Source organism: Platalea leucorodia, assembly GCF_965183815.1.
Source record: "Platalea leucorodia genome assembly, chromosome: 9".
In the NCBI taxonomy this organism is placed as follows: domain Eukaryota; kingdom Metazoa; phylum Chordata; class Aves; order Pelecaniformes; family Threskiornithidae; genus Platalea; species Platalea leucorodia.
Window position 1 is genome coordinate 50,254,352 of NC_138831.1, and position 18,954 is coordinate 50,273,305.

The 18,954-nt window shown below is 45.8% G+C and overlaps 2 protein-coding genes across 5 annotated transcripts in view; one reads left to right on the forward strand and one right to left on the reverse strand.

Annotated features, from left to right (window-relative positions):
* Window positions 1-6,930, forward strand: part of PIAS1 (protein inhibitor of activated STAT 1) — a gene marked incomplete at its 5' end in the record, with an annotated part of 61,334 nt that extends 54,404 nt beyond the window's left edge. For 2 of the 4 annotated variants that reach the window (XM_082321120.1, XM_082321121.1), the window contains 5 exons: window positions 1,004-1,134; window positions 1,448-1,625; window positions 2,803-2,945; window positions 3,285-3,322; window positions 4,828-6,930. In XM_082321120.1, coding sequence (XP_082177246.1) covers window positions 1,004-1,134; window positions 1,448-1,625; window positions 2,803-2,945; window positions 3,285-3,322; window positions 4,828-5,124 — 787 coding nt within the window. In that variant the 3' untranslated portion in view covers window positions 5,125-6,930. Of the gene's footprint in view, window positions 1-1,003; window positions 1,135-1,447; window positions 1,626-2,802; window positions 2,946-3,284 lie in introns of all 4 variants that reach the window. The other 2 variants (XR_014229131.1, XM_082321122.1) reach the window with 2 other exon arrangements.
* Window positions 6,931-11,723: 4,793 nt separating this feature from the next.
* On the reverse strand, window positions 11,724-18,595 carry CALML4 (calmodulin like 4; the record flags this gene model as incomplete). The annotated part of the gene is made up of 4 exons (XM_082322062.1): window positions 11,724-11,821; window positions 15,916-16,104; window positions 16,775-16,915; window positions 18,556-18,595. 4 exons carry the CDS (start codon window positions 18,593-18,595, stop codon window positions 11,724-11,726), a joined length of 468 nt encoding a protein of 155 aa, XP_082178188.1.
* Between the last annotated feature and the right edge of the window lie 359 nt (window positions 18,596-18,954).

An 18,954-nucleotide genomic window follows, 5' to 3' on the forward strand; every position in this document is an offset into this window, starting at 1 on the left:
AACACAGAACCCCAGAAAACCACCATTGAGTCTCTTTTAGTGAGTACGTGCTTAGTTATGGTGACCTGCCAGTGAAGCGGGGGATCGCTCGGGATCCCTTTTCAGGCCTTGCAGAAGGCTCTTGAAGAGACACTCAGGGCTCGCACAGGCTGCTTTGGATTCATGGACCCTGAGATTTACAGGTCTCTGCTTTGGACCAAAGAACTGTGGGGTTCCTTGTTCGAGGTTTCAGCCTAAAATAATAAAGACAAAGAGTAGTAATAATTAAAGCAACACATTTTCCTTATTCGTTCTTGTGTTGCTAGGTGCAGATGTTGGAAATTAGGTGATATAGCATCCCAAAGAGGAGGTTGTTTCTGGAAAATGTTTCAGTCTGGGAAAGAGTGAACTTTCTCACTAATTAAAGCAAAGCTCTTTCCTACGCAGAACCACATGAATAGCCTTTGTCAAAAGCTGGAATTCCCACTGGGAGTGATGTGGTGCCAGGATCCTAAAAGTTTTAGGAGGTGCAGCTAGGAGAAGAGGCTGCAAGTTTAGATTCCCATGCTCAGCTTTTGTTAGGAAGTTTTTGCTTATAAAGAGGTTTCAGGAAATACCAGTCCTTAAATACTCAGCTGTATGGACTCCTTTAAGATACGGGCTTCCTCAATTAAATATTGTCAAAGATAAATGTGGGTAAGAAGGACTTTTTTTTTTTTTAAATGCTAGTTCACATTCTTCCTTCGTTTTGGGAAATGGAGAGTTCTGTGTCATGAGCTCTGCAGAATTCCACTTTATCTTAGTTCTTCTATGTGAATGTGCAGATTTTTATTTCAGAGAATATTTAAATTTTTCAATGACTCCTTTTTATCAAGGAAGCAGATGAGAGAAGGGTAGAACAATGAAAGCTTTCGACTCTTTTTAAACACTAATTCAAACTTACGCTGACTAATAAAGATGTTGGAGGGGAAAAAAGTAGTTAAGCTCTTTTTGAGGACTGATATTAAACGGTTTTGATTGACAGGTTGTTCATGGAAATCCTGAAGTATTGTACAGATTGTGATGAAATTCAGTTTAAGGAGGATGGATCATGGGCTCCTATGAGATCGAAGAAGGAAGTGCAGGAAGTAACTGCGTCTTACAACGGAGTTGATGGTAAGTCATGTTTTGGGCTGTGTGGACTGAGTGTCATACTGTTGAACTGTTAAGTATTGATATTCCTTTAACTTTTCAAAATGCTCGTTTTGGCATGTATGTTTGTAGCTTTTAATGATAATTTGTAAGAAAGATTACTTGAGTAATACCTGTTTGGGGCTGATGGGACTTTTAAGTTATTATCAACGTATTTTGTTGTCTTTTATTCTAAGCTGTAAGCTTCATTTATAAAGGCATAGAATAAGCTGTGATGTTATGATGATTGTAGTGTTGTTGTAAGCTACAGCTTATAATGTTGACTTACTTTGTATAGGATGCATAAGCTCTTCCTTGGAACATCAGGTGTCTTCTCACCAACAGTCAAATAAAAATAAGAAAGTAGAAGTGATTGATTTAACCATTGACAGCTCATCAGATGAAGAGGAGGAGGAACCATCTGCAAAGAGAAGCTGCCCTTCCATATCTCCAGCATCACCGTTAAATAATAAGGGGTGAGAATAAAATATGCAGGCCAATGCAGAGAGAATATACTCGCGATGGAGAGTAGTAACAAATTCCAAAAGAAATTGTGTCTAGAAAGTTCTGTATTTGGATTATATCCTGATTTAGTAGCTTATAGCAAATGGATTTGGTCTCAGGTCACAAGGCCTGAAAAGATTGGAAAAACAACTTTAAGCGTGTAACGCGATACAGTTTTTTTAATTGCATTTATACTCATATTTGTGAAAATGAGTATAAAATGGTGCAAAAGGTTGTGGCTTAGAAATATGTTTTTTGCAGATTTGGAAATGTTTTTCTTCCGTAGGGAAATGTGAAAGCAGCAACATATGGAGAGAGAGAGAGAGAGAGAGCAATGAGAAACCTGGGTGTGGTATGGGAGTGTGTGGGTTTTGCCAGTGATTACTGCCAGTAGCATAGTAATAAAGCATGCCAGAATAACCTGATTACACCTAAGTAGCCAAGCTGTTAATAGCACCTTGTTTACATAAACATGTGGGGATGAAAACTGAGGCTAAACCGAAGGGATCCTGTTGTTGAACTGATTACTACTCCAGCGGTGTAGATCACTTAGAACTCCTCAAGACCTTTTTGGCTGTCTTCTGTTGCTAATTACCTTGTAGAGCATATCTGTTGTGTTAGGCAGTTTTGCACCTTTTTGGGGGGGTTCAGTGTACCTTTAGGGCTGTCTTGTCCTGGCTTAGGGGATTTTGTAGCAGAGATCCCAGTACCATTTATAGTGAGTCATCAGTTTCTACTGTTTGAGACGGAGCTTTGCTTTGCTTTTAATTTAGCTAGACTTCAACTGTTTGGGCTGCAGTCTGGCTTGGACTGAATTAACTTTTCTGATAAAATGAGATTGTGCAAAGTTACTTGAGGGAACATGTGATGCTCATGTCTTCCCCCCCCCAGCCCCCTTACAGTCCTTACAAGATTCGTTGAGGTGCTGTAGCATCTTGATGCTTTCTAGTGAAGCTTTGAAATTTAGTAGGAGAGGACTTGTGCACTTGTCTCAAAGTTCAGAATGCATTTTGAGAGGTTTACTTTGTGTTGAATTTGAAAATAGGCATACCCTGCATGGGACAGCAATGGAGATCTGCAAATGCTGTTCTTTTAGCATTAAAGCCACGACTGTATTTTACGCTTGTAACAAGCCTTTGTTTCTTCCAGCATTTTAAGTTTACCCCATCAAGCATCTCCTGTGTCAAGAACACCAAGCCTTCCTGCTGTTGACACCAGCTACATCAATACATCACTTATCCAAGACTACAGGCATCCATTCCATATGACACCTATGCCTTATGACTTGCAAGGTGAGCTTCTGGCTGTTCATAGCTGTAAGTACAGTTCTCCAAGCAATAATAACTATTGTAAAAGGATTTAAACATGCAGTCATTTGACAGTCCACTAGTGCAAAATATTATTTTGCATCCACAGATGCTGAGATGGTATTAAAAAAAAAAAATAAAAAAGAAAATTTAGGTTAATATTTTAAGGTTTTAAAAGGTTGATGTTTTGCAAGCTCTGGTAGTGAAGTGAATCTGAAGTGTCATCAGTGTTATGCTGGTTTTATTTCAAAAGAAATGGTGGAAAAATGGGGAGGTGCTTGTTTGTTTTGAGAAGCTTAATTTTTTTTCTCTGGCTCTTTACAGGTTTAGATTTCTTCCCTTTCCTGTCAGGAGACAATCAGGTAAGTCAAGGAAAATCAAGTCATATGGCAGATACTCTTTTCTGAGAAGGACTTGCTGGCATGGATGCATAGGCAAGGAAGGAGCAGATGTATGATGTGGGTGTAAATGCAGGCAGGCTGCAGCTTTATTTTATACACATAGAAACTCTTGACCAAACATAAGCATTGTCTCAATAGGGGTGTAGGATAAGGCGCAACAAAAGAGAAACATTTCGGTTAAGGGTTAAGCTCAGTCAGCCCCTGTTGTGTTGTGGAATGACAACGTGGCTGAAGGTCCACCAGCCACCTCCTCAGTTTTTCGGGCCTGAGGTCTGACCTTGCCCATCTCACAGTCTGAGCCCCGCCACTGGGACTCTTGGCAGTCCTTTACACAATTCAGGGAGTCAGGGGCAGCTCTGGTTTTTCTGAGGCTGTGTGCCTGTTCATACCATGTTTGCCACCTTTCTGTAAGTGCTTACTGAAATGGTGTGCTAGATTGGTGCTGGCTCCTCCAGTTTTGGCAAATAAGCAGGTCATTCTCAAAAGGTGTCTGGGTTGGCAAGTCCTCCCACTCGATCACTTCTCCTCCTGTGCCCCCAAGAAAAGAAGGGGGCTGGGGTGGCTCGCCTACCCTTTGTCTCTTCATGTCTGTTCTGCAATCTCAAGGAGGAGAATTGCACTAAATGTAGAGGGGTACTTTCATATCATAATTAAGACCAGAGCCTGCACTGTAGCATTTGGATTCAGAAAAGCTATCTTGATGTTCAGTAAAACATAGGTACAAGAATTATTCTGAACCAAGTAGTGCAGAAGTCTGATGCTGCACTGATATGGCATAATTATACCAGTGCATAAATGCCGGGGAACAAGGCTGAATAGCCTGCATGGATGTTTCATCGTTGTAGAAAGAAACATTGAGAGCAAAATTACCCTACAGAGAGACTGTATTTCAAATCTGATTCTTGATAGCTAAAGTTCTTGCCTTTCAGGGACTGTCCAGCAGAGAGTCTAACTTGGGACAGCCCTTGCTGTCATCTAATGGGACTCAGCATGCTATTTCTAAATGCGTTTTTCACAGAAGTATGCTTTCCTCCACCAACGGTGATTAGCACATAGTTTCACCAGCTGTGGTTGGTCTGTGACTTTTGAGCGGAGGAGAGGGATGGCAAAATGTTTCTTTGAAATTTGGGGAATTTTTCCGCCAAGGAATATTTGGAAGAGGTAAAAGAGTGCTGCTTCTTACCGTTTCTTACTGTTTTGGGTGTCTTGCGATACTGCTACCTTCCTAGCGTTTGCTCTTACTAATACTAGTATTTCCAGTTTCTTTCGGCTTTAGAAATCAGGGGCTGCAGAGGTAAACGTTCACTGCATCGGTCCACTTACCTTACAGAAGGGTTAAGTAGACGAGCTGGTGTGAAATCCAGGAGCTGTCAGAGCTTTAGCTTGCAAATACCTTCTTTTGTGCTGGTCTGAATCAAAACTATAGTGTCTGAAATGTAACTTGAAAATGTTGTTTTTCCCCCCAGCATTACAACACATCCCTTCTTGCCGCTGCAGCTGCGGCAGTTTCCGCATCAGATGATCAAGAACTCTTACACTCTCGTTTTTTCCCATACACTTCATCTCAGATGTTTCTCGATCAGCTAAATGCAGGAGGAAGCAGTTCTCTGCCGGCCACAAACGGTAGCAATAGTGGCAGTAACAGCAGTCTTGTTTCCTCCAACAGCCTGCGAGAGAATCATGGTCATCCAGTTGCAAGTAGGAGCAGCACGGACACGGCGTCTATCTTTGGTATCATACCAGACATTATTTCATTGGACTGATTTTTGGAGTAAACGAACTCATCAGAGGAAATCTTTGTGCTTGGTTTTACTTTATGTTAGAAACATAGACAAGTTTTTTTCCTTTTTTAGGGAAAAAAATTTATGTGTACAGAGAACAAAAGTATATTTTCAGTTTTACTTTTGTATATAAACCTAAGATGGCCTCACTGGTAAAAATAAGAAAAAGAAAAAAACAAAAAAAACACAAAACAAAAAAAAAATTAACAAAAACAAGGAGCTTCAGTTCATTTTTATGGATGTTGAAGATTTTACACCTGTGCATTTGTCATGTAAGTTACTTTTTTTTCCCTGTAGTTTGGACACAAATGGCATTATTTTCTTCACAGTAACACAAAGAGGAAAGGAGCTGAACTTCTAAAGTTCAAACTTGCGAGAGGGTTTTTTCTCCTCTTGGAGACATTTACGTTTGGTGGAATCTAATTCTCCCATCCCATATTTAGTGCAGATTTTATTATGCTTAAAGCCGAATAAACCCTACCCAAACTTTTCCACAGCATCCCCTCTGTTTGCAGGACATAGCCTTTCAGGAGTGGGTTTGGTTTTTTGGGATTTTTTTTGTCATTTCTGGTTCTGTGTGACCCTCTGTTCAGATTATTATTTTTTTTTAATTCCATGCTTTAATCAAGCATGTTGCAAGCTCATTAGCGCACCAATTATTCTTGAGGGCTAGGGTCCATAAAATCTCAGGCTGAGGATTTACTTGGCTGTGCTTATGCAGGACAAGTCAGAGAATTTTTATAGAATCTAGCCCCAAATAAAAGCATCAACACATGGGACTGTAGGGTTTTGTTTCTACGAACTTACTATGAAATCCTTTTAAAATAATGTAAGATCCTAATCAGCAAAATATTAAGCATGTGTCAGTTTTAAATTTGTGGAACTGCTTGTGCTTTAAAGTTAGCCATGCGTGTATAAATGGCCTATTGAATTGAGGCCTATCTTTTTCTGTCTGGAGAAACCTACTTTTAGCTGCAGTAGATCAAATTCCTGCTTAAAAGTGAACTTGTCAACAAAAGGAAGAAAATACAAATACCAACACATTATTGCATGGTTTGTGCAGCTGATAATGGTCTTGGTACACTGTCTTCTGAGTTCGCATTCATCAAAATTAGTATTAAATGTTCAGTGTCAAGTCTCTTAAACCAAAACCAACCCAATAAAAAAGCCCCACCCTGTAGCCCATGTACTCAAACATATTGCTACCTATTGAAGTCTCTTAGGGTAGTGGGTTTCAAAATTCAGTTTTGTCTTTTTGGCCTTGTAATTATTTTGATTTCCCTGATTTTTCAGCACGCTTATGTTGAATTTTGAGCCATACTTCCTGGTTTCTTTTCTCTTTTTTTTTTTTTTTAAAGTCGTGCATGGCATAGGAAAATCTTTTTTTTTTTAGAACTGGTGGGTCATTTGGGCTGATCCGTTCTTATTAAAGAGTGAAATGTGTAAATAGCTGGAATGCAGTTTTTCAGGAGATTCTTTAAAGTAAGAGAAGGGGGAGGGAGGGAGGTGATTCTCTTGTGTCCCAAAGTCCATGTCAGAGAGAGTAAATATTTCCTCTGATGTGAAAAATATTTTTATAACTGGTTGAAAGTGCAGGTAACAAGTTTATCAGGAAGAGAGAGTAAGGAATACTAAAATTAGCAGATTCTTGTCTGAATTTTTAATGTCCAAAACTGTTGATTGCAGCTAGTTGCTTTGAGCATTGACAAGGGCCACATTTTGCCTATGAAGTTGTCTCAAAATCTTGCATTGATTAAAAAAGAAAAAAAAAAAAGGAAAAAAAAAAAAGGAAAAAAGAAAAAAAAAATCTTTAATCCAAGTAGCATTAGGTATTGCTGTATGATCAGTCGTATGGTTATTTGAAAGGTTCACATTATGTGGCATCAAAATCGTTTTTAGTGTTTTTACAGCATCCCTCTGCCACTAAATAGTTGACTTGAATTTTGAAAACAAATGTTTGTGTTTATATGTATATGTGTGTGTATATATGTATTTATAGATCTGTGTGTGTGAGTTAAAAGTGAGTTAAATAGTTTTTCCCATGCATGTGTATTTCATACATATCTGGCTGATATATATATTTCACCATACACCAATTTTATAATTTATTAAATGTCAGTTAAAAAATAAATAAAAGGATAGAAAATGGGAAATACTTATTTTTTAAACTCAGTCTGATTTTGAAGTGATTAAACCTACACTAGGAATATATCTCATACATTTTAGTCATGAATACTAACCTGGTAACTTCAGAGCATATGCTTTGCTATAATACCGTTTGTAAATCTGGAGTACGACTGCCATCGGTGTAACTGGGAGCGTGCGTGTCCCCAGCTTCTGAAACACCTAAGAGAAATTCGGGAGAGCTTGTGGCGGTTTTACTGACGATTGTGGCAACATTTCCATTGACTGTATTGTTAAAGATGACCTGAAGAGCAGCTTATGTCACTTTTGGCAATGGTATTAAAATCTTGTTAATTCGCATAAACAAATTAAATGTGGCGAGTGTGTGGTAACACGGAACCTGGCATCTTTATGCCCGTCTTAGCTTGTGGAAAGTGAGGTCAGCTGATGACGTCTTCCATTTCCTCACAAGTTACCCGGGAGGGAAGGAAGGCCGTTCAGTTCACCGTGGGCATTTTTTAACCTCGTTGCTCTACAAAGAAGGGACAGAAACGTTCTTAAGTCCTCCTTTGTGGTGTTAATCCCGTATGCTTTGTGAGTATTCCTGTTTCATGCTAGGGTGTTCTTTATAGTTGATAATTCTCTGTGCCTCTGACCACAGTTAACATTGCTTGGTAGAAGTCTCAGTCCGAGTTCTCGACAAGTTCCCTGCAAATGTCACCCCAAAACTCAGTCTCCGTTAGTTCGCATGTTATCAAAGATGGGGTAGAGCGGCCCAGGGCGGCCCGGCTTGCGGTACTGCTCCGTTCGCTGCCGATGGCAGAGTTTCTGTCATCCTTACGCTCGTGGTCTCTTGTCCTCAAAATTCTTCCACCGGAGGAGCGGGGCGCGCGCACACGTGCGTGCGTCTACGTACATCTCCACACCGGTATCGGTGCGTAGCTGTTGTTCGGATAGCAGGGTGGAAGTGGCTTTGAATCGCTCTTGAGGGCATTACTGATGCATCCTTCAGAAGACGAAAAACCGCGCTAAACTATAACCTATGCCATGCGTTAAAAACTTCGTAGCGCTTCCGTAACGATAGACGTGACGGCAGTTCCAGGCTTGCCCCTTCCTCTCCGTGGCAAGGATTCAATAAGCCTCTCAAGGACGGGATGACTGATGGATTTCCACTGGACTCTCTTGGACCTGCCTCCCAACGCAGAGCTAAGGACTGTGAGGAGAACGTTTTGAAAATTAATTTTTCGTTGCAGTTGAACATTTCAGGGTTTTAAGCACATTTTAAATAGAAAGGATTTTGGTTTGTCAGTGTAACTGTTTTTTTCTTTTTTTTTTTTTATTTTTTAACAGAGCTTAGATTTCTAACAAGGGAAAATTGCTGGTGGTCCCCGAAAGTGCTGCTGTTAATTGTTTTAATTAACAAAGGGAAAAATGTATATAAGCAGAATATTAAAAATACCATTAATTCCATGAATTTAAATCTGTCATTCATTGCCTTAAAACTTTCTCTTAGTTTCCATACGGCATGCCAAACCAGTAAATGGCTTTTAAAAATGTATAGTAGACCAATGTCAGTTTGTATAAAAGTACCAAGTGAAAATATTTATTATATGCATTGGAAAAAAAAAAAAAGGTTTACCTATTGAATGTTACCTGTTTATGTAGAAATCTTTAGATGTAATAAAAAGCATTCAGTTACGTTGTGTTTCCTGGGGGGGAAAGCGGGGGGGGCAGGGTGTTTTCTGTGAACTCGGAGTTGCAAAGGTCCCTTTTGACCAGGAATGCTTTGCTTCTAAACGTTTCGTGGCACGGAGTGTCGCAGGCTGGCCTCTCCAAGCTCTAACAAGGCTGCTTTGTTTTGGGAGTGCGTGTGGAGTGCGGTTCCTTTTTGCTAGCTTTTATTTGGGTAATGTTTACCCACCCAGCGAGGGTAGGAACCGCCTGTTACGATACGGATGCGTTCTGGGGTCATCCAAAGTGATTTTGAGCTGATCAATCCCCATGACATACAAGCTTTTATATTGTCTGCAGCTGAAAGGATCTGTTAATCAACTGTTCTGGTCAACAGGGAAGAATTAAGCTGTGTATTGGATCATTTGTAATTTGGCTATTGATGCATATTGGAAACAAATGCTTCTAAACGAACTCGTTGTTTCATAAGCTAATTACGCTCGCATTCAAAGCAACCGAGGTTTTTGCCCGCCTTCATCTCCGGTACTTCTGTAGCGAAGGTCTGGAAGAGCTCCGGTGGGCAGACACCAAATTCCGCGCCGTGGGCAGACCTCCAAAAGGCGCTGGTGCTCAAAGGCTCGGCGTCAAGGTAGGTGAGGTTTTTGTCCAAACATTGAGATTAACTGCGACCAGTGGGAGGAGAGTTACAGGGGAAATCCTATCTTTCGCTGTTATTTGGAACCCGTTCTTGGTTTTTCTAGCGAATCCTATCTCTGTTTCACTGTATAATGTTTTTTCTGGAGCGTTATCTGAGTGTTCAGCTGCTGTCACTCTAATTTTCAGAGGAACAAAGGGGTTTTCCTTTTGTTTTTTTCTACCTGGAGAGCAGGAAAAGCTAATATAAGAATTGAGGGATGCGGTAGACGGGTGTGACAGGTACGTCAGTTTTGCATCGAGCAGTTTATTTCCCCTTGAAGCGTGATCCTTTGCTGCTCAGAGGGCCTTTGGTTAGTGTCTCGGCGTGTCAGGATCCAAGTCTGAGCTTACTGGGTTAGCCTGGGTCAGCCGTCTTGTGGGGACCGCGGGCTCCGCAGCTGGGCTCCGAATCGGGGAGGCTGGGCACAGAGCTGCCATTTGTCTGAAAGATGCATCCCGGATCCACTTCCATTTCTTGCGCAGCGTTCAGCATGTCATTTAATCTTTCGTGCTTTTTTACCCCCACGTAATAATATTCCACGAGAAAGATCCCTACCTTACCCTTTTTAGAGACACTAGTGCTGATTTGGAAGGGTTAAGATTGGCTCGTGCTTTGTTTTTTCAGTTTCTAACCAAGTTTGTGCTGGTTGCAGCCCTGGCTGATCCCCAGTGTTGCAGCGACGTGCGATGGTTTCGGTGGTAGTCTGCGGTGTTCAGGCAGTGCTCGGTGCCTCGGTAGGGGATAAATGCATCGTATCTGCAACGGCTGTCATGATTTAATTGCCGGTCATTTCACAAATTGAGCAAAGAGCGAGTTAGTTGCTTCAGTGATAAAAATTCAGAATTAAAAAAAGGAAGGAGAGGCATGGGTGGAAGGAGGGGAAGGGGGCTCCCGTGGCCCCAGCAGCGCCGGCAGGAGCCTGTGCTCTTCCTTTGCTCTTTCAGACCAAAGATGGTGTCTGCAAATTTCCAGTTGACTCCAGAGAGAGCCTGTATGTTGTCCTAAATTTCATAGCAGTTCGAGGACCCTAGCTAAGGCTGCCAAGATGTAGGTGGAATAAGATCAGTAACGGCTGCTCTGCGTCACGTTGGTTTTAATCAGCCTAAAGTCAAGAGAGATGGGTGGTTTTTTTCCTGTTGCGGAGAAGCTGAATTTTCATGGCCCCTGTTTTTCCCTGCCAGGCTGTCTCTAGGAGCGTGTTCTGGGCAGCTAGCCCAGAACTGGGTGACAGATACATTTACCAAGCGCAGCATTATCAGTGTATTGCCTCAGAATGCAGGGGCAGCTTAACTGCGCGGAGACTTGACGTTGCAAGATACTGCACCCTCCTAAATAATGTGACAAAAGTACAACGGTACAGAGATCTCGTGTGTTGGAGGAGCAAAAGATGAGGAGGAATGAGACGGGGATCGTAGACCGTTGCTGTGCTCGGAGACTGGGAGTTGTCCTCTGCAGCCGGTGAGCATCGCTAACTGGGGGAGCTGGGAATTGCTGGCTGCCTGTCTCCCGTCGCTCTGGATAGTCAGCAGGGATGGGCCACCCCGTGACAGGGGAACACCTGGTTGGGAGATAGGGATCATACCATGGATCCAAGGAATGCCGGGGAGCTGTGCATAGTGACATTAAATTTACCACCATCTCGACATAATCGAGCTTCCCGGGGAATCTCTTCCTACACAAAGAACCGGCTCTGGGCTTGGGTGTCTGGAAGCAGCAAACGGTTACGGGTGTCGCGGGCTTCTTGCAACGCCGTCACCGTGAGACCTTAACTACAAGTTACCATTTATGCTGCAATCTGCAGACTTAAATGCACTTTTAAAATAAAGAGTTTTTTTTTTTTAAAGCATGACACATGTTACACAAGGGACTGTTAACATTCAGTTTATTTAAATAACAGAGAGCTCACATTTTGTGACAACATTTCTCCAGAAATGGGGTGGGAACTTGTGTTAAGTGTGAGCACTATCGTGAAGGCAAAATAGGGATTTTTAAAGGCAAATGATGATTCCTGAGTCCAAGTAGTAACTAGGAAAAATTGAAGTCAAAAAAGTTTCGGGTCCTGCTCTTATCAGATCTCTTGTTTTGAATTTCAGTAGTCAGTTGTAGGAAGACAAATGACACGGGCAAATTCTTCATATTTTATTGTTCCATTTGGTCCAACTTTGGCTTCTTTTAGCAGGTCATCAACTGAAAGAGAGAGTAAAAGAAAATATAAGTTGGAGTGGCATATACTAGGGGTGTTGTGATCTTCAAAAGAAGAGCAATGCAGGATTTGGGTTTTCAAATCATTTTTCTTAGAAGTATTAACTTCTGGGATCAGTTGGAGGTGCCATCTGGATTGTCATTTGAAGCGAGCATCAGTCAGCACTTCGGTTTTGATTTCCGTGTCTAACTTTTTGGAGCAGAGATGTCCATCTCGGAGTTCCACATGCAAAAAATTCACAAATTTAATCCAAATCAGCTTTTAATGGCTCTTGGTAGGAGTGGCTGATTTGGCTGGAATAGCAAACCTGTCCCCAGTCAATTCAGACAAAACTAAGCGCTCATGCAGATGATGTGCCCAACTTTAAGTAGATTTGCGTGATGCTCGTTAACATTGGCGGGCCTTTGGTGTTTTGAAAGCGAAGAATGCCTTCTCAGCTGGGGCTCCAAGGCTCTGGCTGAAAATACTTCTAAAGAAGCGGTAACGGCACCTGCCAGTAGCGATGCTTTTCATTCCAGCTTTGGGAACGCCGTGGCAGCGACAGCAGTTACCTAACTTAAAATGCTCTCTTCTGTACAGGCTAAACCATTAGAAGATGTTTTTCCTGTCAAATAATGTCAATAAACTAGAAGTACGTAAGAAGTGACACATAGAAATGTAACGTTTGAATGTTGCTGAATGAAGCTGCTACTGGGAATTAGATGCCGTATTCCTTCGGATGAGAGGAGAGGAGGCGAATTCCCTTGCTTGTTTACTTTGCCCATAACATAGAGTGGGTGGGCGCTAAAACAAACATCAGAGAATCCCAGCAGCTTTTATTTGGTACAGTTTTGGCCAGCGCTTTCCTTCGCTAAGTGCAGGAGAGGTTTTTGCCTGCAGGCTTGCCGCCGTTGAGGGGCCCGCGCTGTCCCCGGGCGCGCTGCCGTGTTCCTTGGGCCATCGGCGCGTGAACGGGGCCGCAGCTGGATGCTGCGCAGAGGGATGGGGCAGGCGGGCTGCCGCAGGGGAGGCTGTTGGGTTGCGGACCTGCATTTATTGTTTGATATTTTGTTAGCAGGACACTTTCTAGGCGCTTAGAGCCCTGTTGATAGACCGTTGAAACGGATGGATTGTACACGGCCGTGCGCTAATTATGAGTCTTCCATAATCCCGTGCCCGTGTGGGCTGGAGTCGCCTGGCCGGGGCAGTGCTCGCGTGCTCTCCCTTTCTGCAATGGGTGAGGGCAGCTCAGCGGAGGCTGGTCTGCGTCTTTAGAATCACAGAATCGTTAAGGTTGGAAAAGACCCTTAAGATCATCAAGTCCAACCGTTAACCCAGCACTGCCAAGGCCACCACTAAACCCTGTCCCCAAGCACCACATCTCCCCGGCTTTTAAATCCCCCCAGGGATGGGGACTCAGCCCCTGCCCTGGGCAGCCTGGGCCAGGCCCTGACAGCCCTTTGGGGGAAGAAGTTTCTCCCAATACCCAACCCAACCCTGCCCTGGCGCAGCTTGAGGCCGTTCCCTCTCGTCCCATCGCTTGTTCCTGGGGAGCAGAGACCGACCCCCCCGGCTCCAGCCTCCTTTCAGGCCGTTGCAGAGAGCGATGAGGGCTCCCCTCAGCCTCCTCTTCTCCAGGCTGAGCCCCCCCAGCTCCCCCAGCCGCTCCTCCCCAGCCTTGTGCTCCAGCCCCTGCCCCAGCCTCGCTGCCCTGCTCTGGCCACGCTCCAGCCCCTCCGTGGCCGCCTTGGGGTGCGGGGCCCAGCGCTGAGCACTCGTGACACAAAACTTTACTCATGGCCAAGGTTGCCAGAACGGCTGTTCAGGCTGAACGAGCTGTGGCTGTTTAAATAAGACTCCGAGTACTCATACTTGAGCACCGAATCATAGCTTTGCAGTTGTGAAATCCATGGGGAAGGTTATTGGGGGGGGGGGGTTAGGGGAAAAAAAGCTGTTTTACTGTAAATAGTTGTGGAAGGTCTCTATAGCAGCATAACCTGTTTCTCCGCTGTTTGTGCGGGTACGGGATGAGACGCTGTTTTCCCCTCTGCCCCTCTGTTTGCGGTCGGGTACCGGTGTGTAGAAAGGCGGCGCGGCCCCGCGGACGCTGCTGCCGGCAGGACCTGGTTGCCGCTGGGGTAAATGGGGGCTGTTGTGAGAACTGCTGGTACCGTTGGGTAAGTAACAGCTCTTTCTTTCCAGGAGAGCTAATCCTCCCTTCAAAAAGAATGCCCTGATGGTAATCAACTGCTTCTAAGGACATAAATTCAAAAAAAATAATTAATTCTTCCCAGAACAGTTAAAAATAACACAGGAGAAAAACGCGTCAGTTCTCATTTGGTAAAAGTACGTTAAATTAAAATGAAGTGAGGGCTTTTCTGGAGCCGCCGTAAATGAAGGTACGTGCCAGTAGTTACTGAACGATCGCAGATGCTAATGAAATCGAGTCTGTTCTGGCATCAAATATCGATGGCAGCTTAGCAAGCTGGAGTTCAGCGTGTTAAGCCAAAGGGGCAGTTTCTTGTTGGGAAGCAGCATCGCTTGCTACGTGAGGATCTATAGAGCCTTGTTACAGGTTGGCGTATAGGCTGCGCATCTACTCACAAAGTAATGGGAAATCCCCCTGCGCTCCCCAAATCCTCGGTAGGTAACAGCGGTTCTTGTTGGGATGCCTTTCATTAGGGTTAATGTCTCCATGTCTTCACCGTTCAGCTCTCATAATAGCTCTGAAAGTGTTTTCAGATGTAAATAGCTGCATAAACTATTACTCCAGTTAAACAACTGAAGAAAACGCTCACAAGACGTGCCGTGTTGGTGTCTCACTCGTGAAACTGGTGATGGCAACTGGGCTGACCAGCCTTGCTCTGATTAAATTCTGCTTTGCCATTAGAAAGGAGAGCTCTTGTACCCCCGAGGAGCCTCATGGGGTCTGTACAAACCCCATAACCCTGCTGAAACCCACTCCTTGCCCGTGTCAAACCGCTGATGGGTTTTTCTACTTGCTCTCTGCCAGAGATGGAGCGTTCACGTGGACGCTCCAGAGCCCGCTCTCTGCAGCGGGGTCGGAGGGGCGAGAGCTGGAGAAGGAGCCGCAGGTGACGTGGTTTGGAGCAAGGAGGGGACGGGACACCCCGTCTCCAGGGCTGAGGGGTGCAGAGCGCTGCCCTGCCTTCCCGCAGCCTGTGAAAGCTGGAAGAGCGGGGCATGCGTTTAAAAAGTTGGTATGCCTATATAAAACGCCTAGGGCAAAATCGGCCGTCTAAAAGGTTTTGATCATTTTCAGCTTCCTGGAAATTCCCTCCTGTTGTGCTCCTTGGAGGCAAACTTCTGACAAACAGGACAGTGTGTTTTCTTTTTTTTTTTTCTTTTTTTTTAAAGAATCTTAATTAAAAAGTCCCCCTCTCTCTTCCAAATTGTGCTGGCCACAGAGCTGACCGCAGCGGCGCTCTTGGGAAGCTGCCCGTGCCCCGTGTGCTCCTTACAGCATCCCTGCGGCTGGGGGGACGGACGCTCGCTTTATAAATACAGCGAAGCATCTCGAGGTGAAAAACCATCACTTGGGAGACAACTCGAGAAAGGGAAAAGGTCCCTCGGTTAACGGGCAGCTGGTTTACCTCTTCTGCAAGGCATGGAATCTCTGCTTAGCCATCGTGGTGTGGGTAGAGGCCGACGACGGCAAGGAGCCTTCGCCGTCAGGTGAGTAATTAGCTGCAGCGAGCTGACGTCGCTAACGCGCTCTGCTCGGCTCTGGGAGCGCGCCCCGCTCCGTGCGCGTCTCCGGGCTGAGCTGGGGGCTCTGCGTTACGTGGGCAAAGTGTTTTACGCGGCGGCACGAGCTCGTCGTAGGGCTGCGGCGGGTGGGGTGGAGCTGGGGACGCGACGGCAAGGGGCGATGCCCCGGCGCACCGCGCGTCTCGGGCGCGACGGGGGGGTCCCTTCTCCCCCCACCAAGGGGGGCACCCGCGCTGCTGCCCGCTGGCACAGGTCCTTCCTGGCTTCCCAGCTGGAAGCGCCTGATCCCAGATTTGATTACAGAGGAAAATCAGGAAGGAAATAAGAAGATGGGGAACATTTGATACATCTTTGAATTGCAAAATACCTTCTTCCTCGGAAAGCTTTTCTCCTAGTCTTGTAAGTTTGGCTCTCAGCTCCGAAACAGCGATAACGCCTCTCTTCTGCCTGTCTATCATGGACAGGGCCGTGAGGATTTCCCTCTCGGGTTCCTCTTGCTTCGTTTGCCTGTACATTATATTCAGGAAAGTGGAGAAATCCAACTCTGCGTTTCTGTCTGGGAAAATAAGAGCAGATCCTTTAGGAATGGCTCAGTTTTGTAGTCTGGATCCAGACCTAAGCATCCCCCTCCTCTCCCCGCCCAGTTCCCCTTCCTGGGGCACCTTTTCCCTTTTCCCTGCCCCTGCTCTGGAGCAGGGTGGGCCACTGCTGCGGGCTTTCTCCTGGCCCAAAAGCCCATTTATAGCTCTGCTAGACTGGTGCTCTGCAACCTTGTACCCAGAATTTTCCATCCAGCCCATTTTATCTCATGATTCTTCTTTGGTCTTTGTGCTGTGCTTTGAATTTATTCATACATCTCTGCAGGTGAATATCTTTCTGTGCTCTTCTACCTCTGCTGGTTGGACTGGAGAGTTTCCAGCCTCAAACCCCATAATCGATACGTATGCCTCCCGCTGCTCTTGAAGCTTTTCTTTTTTAATGGCACTGTTGTAGTCTGTGTGCTGGATTGACTTTGTTCACCGTCTAGCACATCCGACTAGGTTTGGGTGACCGCTCTTGGTTATGCTGCATTGCCTGGGCTGTTTCACCTGAGGGTGAATATTATCTACTGGGCTCCAGGCAGCCTCCTTTTCTTTGCATTTAGTCTCCTGACCACAGAAAAGTTGCATTTCTCCAACCATAATCCAGTGCGTTTTATTCACGTGCTACCGCTGCACTTTGCTTACCGATATTGTGCAAGTGCAGGTGTCTCTGCACCTCTCCTGGCGTCGGGCTGGCTCCCAGGCACCGCATCACTGCCATCAGGTCGGAGGCTTTTATCTTGCCTTTTTGTTTCTTGTCGTACAGGGAAAAACATTCCTTGAACTCTAATTAAAAACCAAAACTCTTGTTACGCCATGTAAGATTACATTGATCTACCTACCGGTGACGTTTCTTCTCCCGTTGCCCGGTCGGGCGGCGTTGGTAGGGTTCCAGCGGGGATACGGTGTCTGCTTCGGCGTGTCTCGTTTCAAGGAAGATGATGGGCAGTGAGGAAGGACCCGGGGTAAAGTGCCAAGGGCAATTAAAATCCAGGCTTGTGAATAGCTGAGCTAATTGGGGTCCTTCAGCCTAATGAAGCAAGTCTGAAAGTGGAGTCAGGCTTCCAAATACGTGGAATACTGTTAAAAAGTACTTTTTGCTGCCTTCGTGGGGGGTAGGAGAGGATGCTAAAGGAATGAGCCTGAAGGAGCGGTGGAGGGTGCTGGTTTGGTCCCTGCCATGGTCCCTGCAGCGTCTGGCACTTGCCCCTGCTTCGGCCTGCCACCGGCTGGATTTTAATAAAGATGGAAGGACCGATAACGTCGCATTTGACGGTCTGAGTGCTGCCAGCTGCGTGAGCCCAGCCCAGGAGAGCCTCTGCCTACCCTGCCGCCATCCCGCTGCAGCATCTCCCCTCCCTCGCTTCTCCCCGAGGTCCTCGCCTGCCTGCTCGCCCTCTTCCCTTCCCCCTCGAACGCTGGCTCCGCGGTTTTCAAATAAATAAATAAATGAGGGTTGCAGCTGACCTAGATAAGGCTGCCATCTCTCATCCTCCCTTCCCACGCTGCTCCCCGCGCAGTGGCAGGCTCCGCTCCTCCTCACGCCCAGCGCTAACGGGCAAGTTGTGCTGCATGGGGACGGTCCTGTCTGCAGAGCAGCCAGGGGAATAAAAATCAGCCTCTTTTGGCACGATCACCCTCTGTGCTCATCCTCTCTCGCCGTAGACCTTATTGCAGGTGTGAGTGCAGGGTGGCAGGGCCCCGTGGGTGCTGGGTGCCCCATGGGTGCCTCCTCCCCTGCAGCGATCCTGCAGAGCTGCTGAGCCCAAGGTTTTGCAGATTAACAGATTGGTAATAATATTCTTATTTCAGCTTTCTTCTACCATTCTTGTAGCAAACCCTTCCTTGTTCCCACCTGAGGCAGGGCTCCCCTCTCCCAGGGAGAGCCCCGGTGCCTCGCAATGAGAATTTGTACTTCCCGCACCCTCTCCTTCCTCCTCCTCCTCCTCTTCCTTCACCTTCGCTCCCATCACAGTACTGCAACTGGTCACCTGAAATTTCCCCTGGTCCCTGCTAGCTTGCCCAGGGCTGACGTGTTTATGGGGTTGGGAGGGTGCTGGTTAACCTCTGCCGGCCTCGATGCGATCCAGGCTGCGGGTCTGCGGGTGGTGTCAGCTCCCCGCCTGCGCCCAGCGCGCTCTGCACGAAATCAGGGCCGTTTCTCTGCTTTCAGAGCAAGCAGAGCCCCTCAGGAGCTGGGAGGAGGGCAAGTGGGGGGCACAAGCCCAGGCCAAGACACTTTTGGGGGAAATGCCATTTTTTATATATATAAAAATATGTGTGTGTATATATATAAATATATATATATAAAAATACATTAAAATTAAGCTGATCTTGTTAATGAAAAAAAAAAAACACAACAACAAAAAAACCCCCCAAACCAACCAAAAAAAGCCCAAACAAAACGAGAACAAAACTGTACGTACCATTAATTTGATCCTGGGACAGAAATTTTGCCTGTAGCATGACATGGGGAAGGAGAAGGAGAGAAAGAAAAACAAAACAGCTTGAAAATCTGGAAGAGGGGAGCGGGCGTGAGTGGTTTGTACCAGCCGAAAAGCTTCACTCACCATTATTTTGGGGGCCCTCCTTGTCTTTTACGCTGCCCGTCGGGCTCAGAGGCGTCTGCTGCTACTTTTTCTATTCGATTAAGGGCTAAAGTCCGCCAGCCCAGGGTGGAGCGCGGCCGGGCTGTAATAAATACCCCGCTGCTATGGCTACGCGACCTGATCTGTGCTGGGGCTGGATCCCGCTGCCAGCACGGCTCCTGCTCACACGCCGTGGGGCGAAGGGCTCTCCCCAGCCTGCCCGAAGCCCTGGGGCTC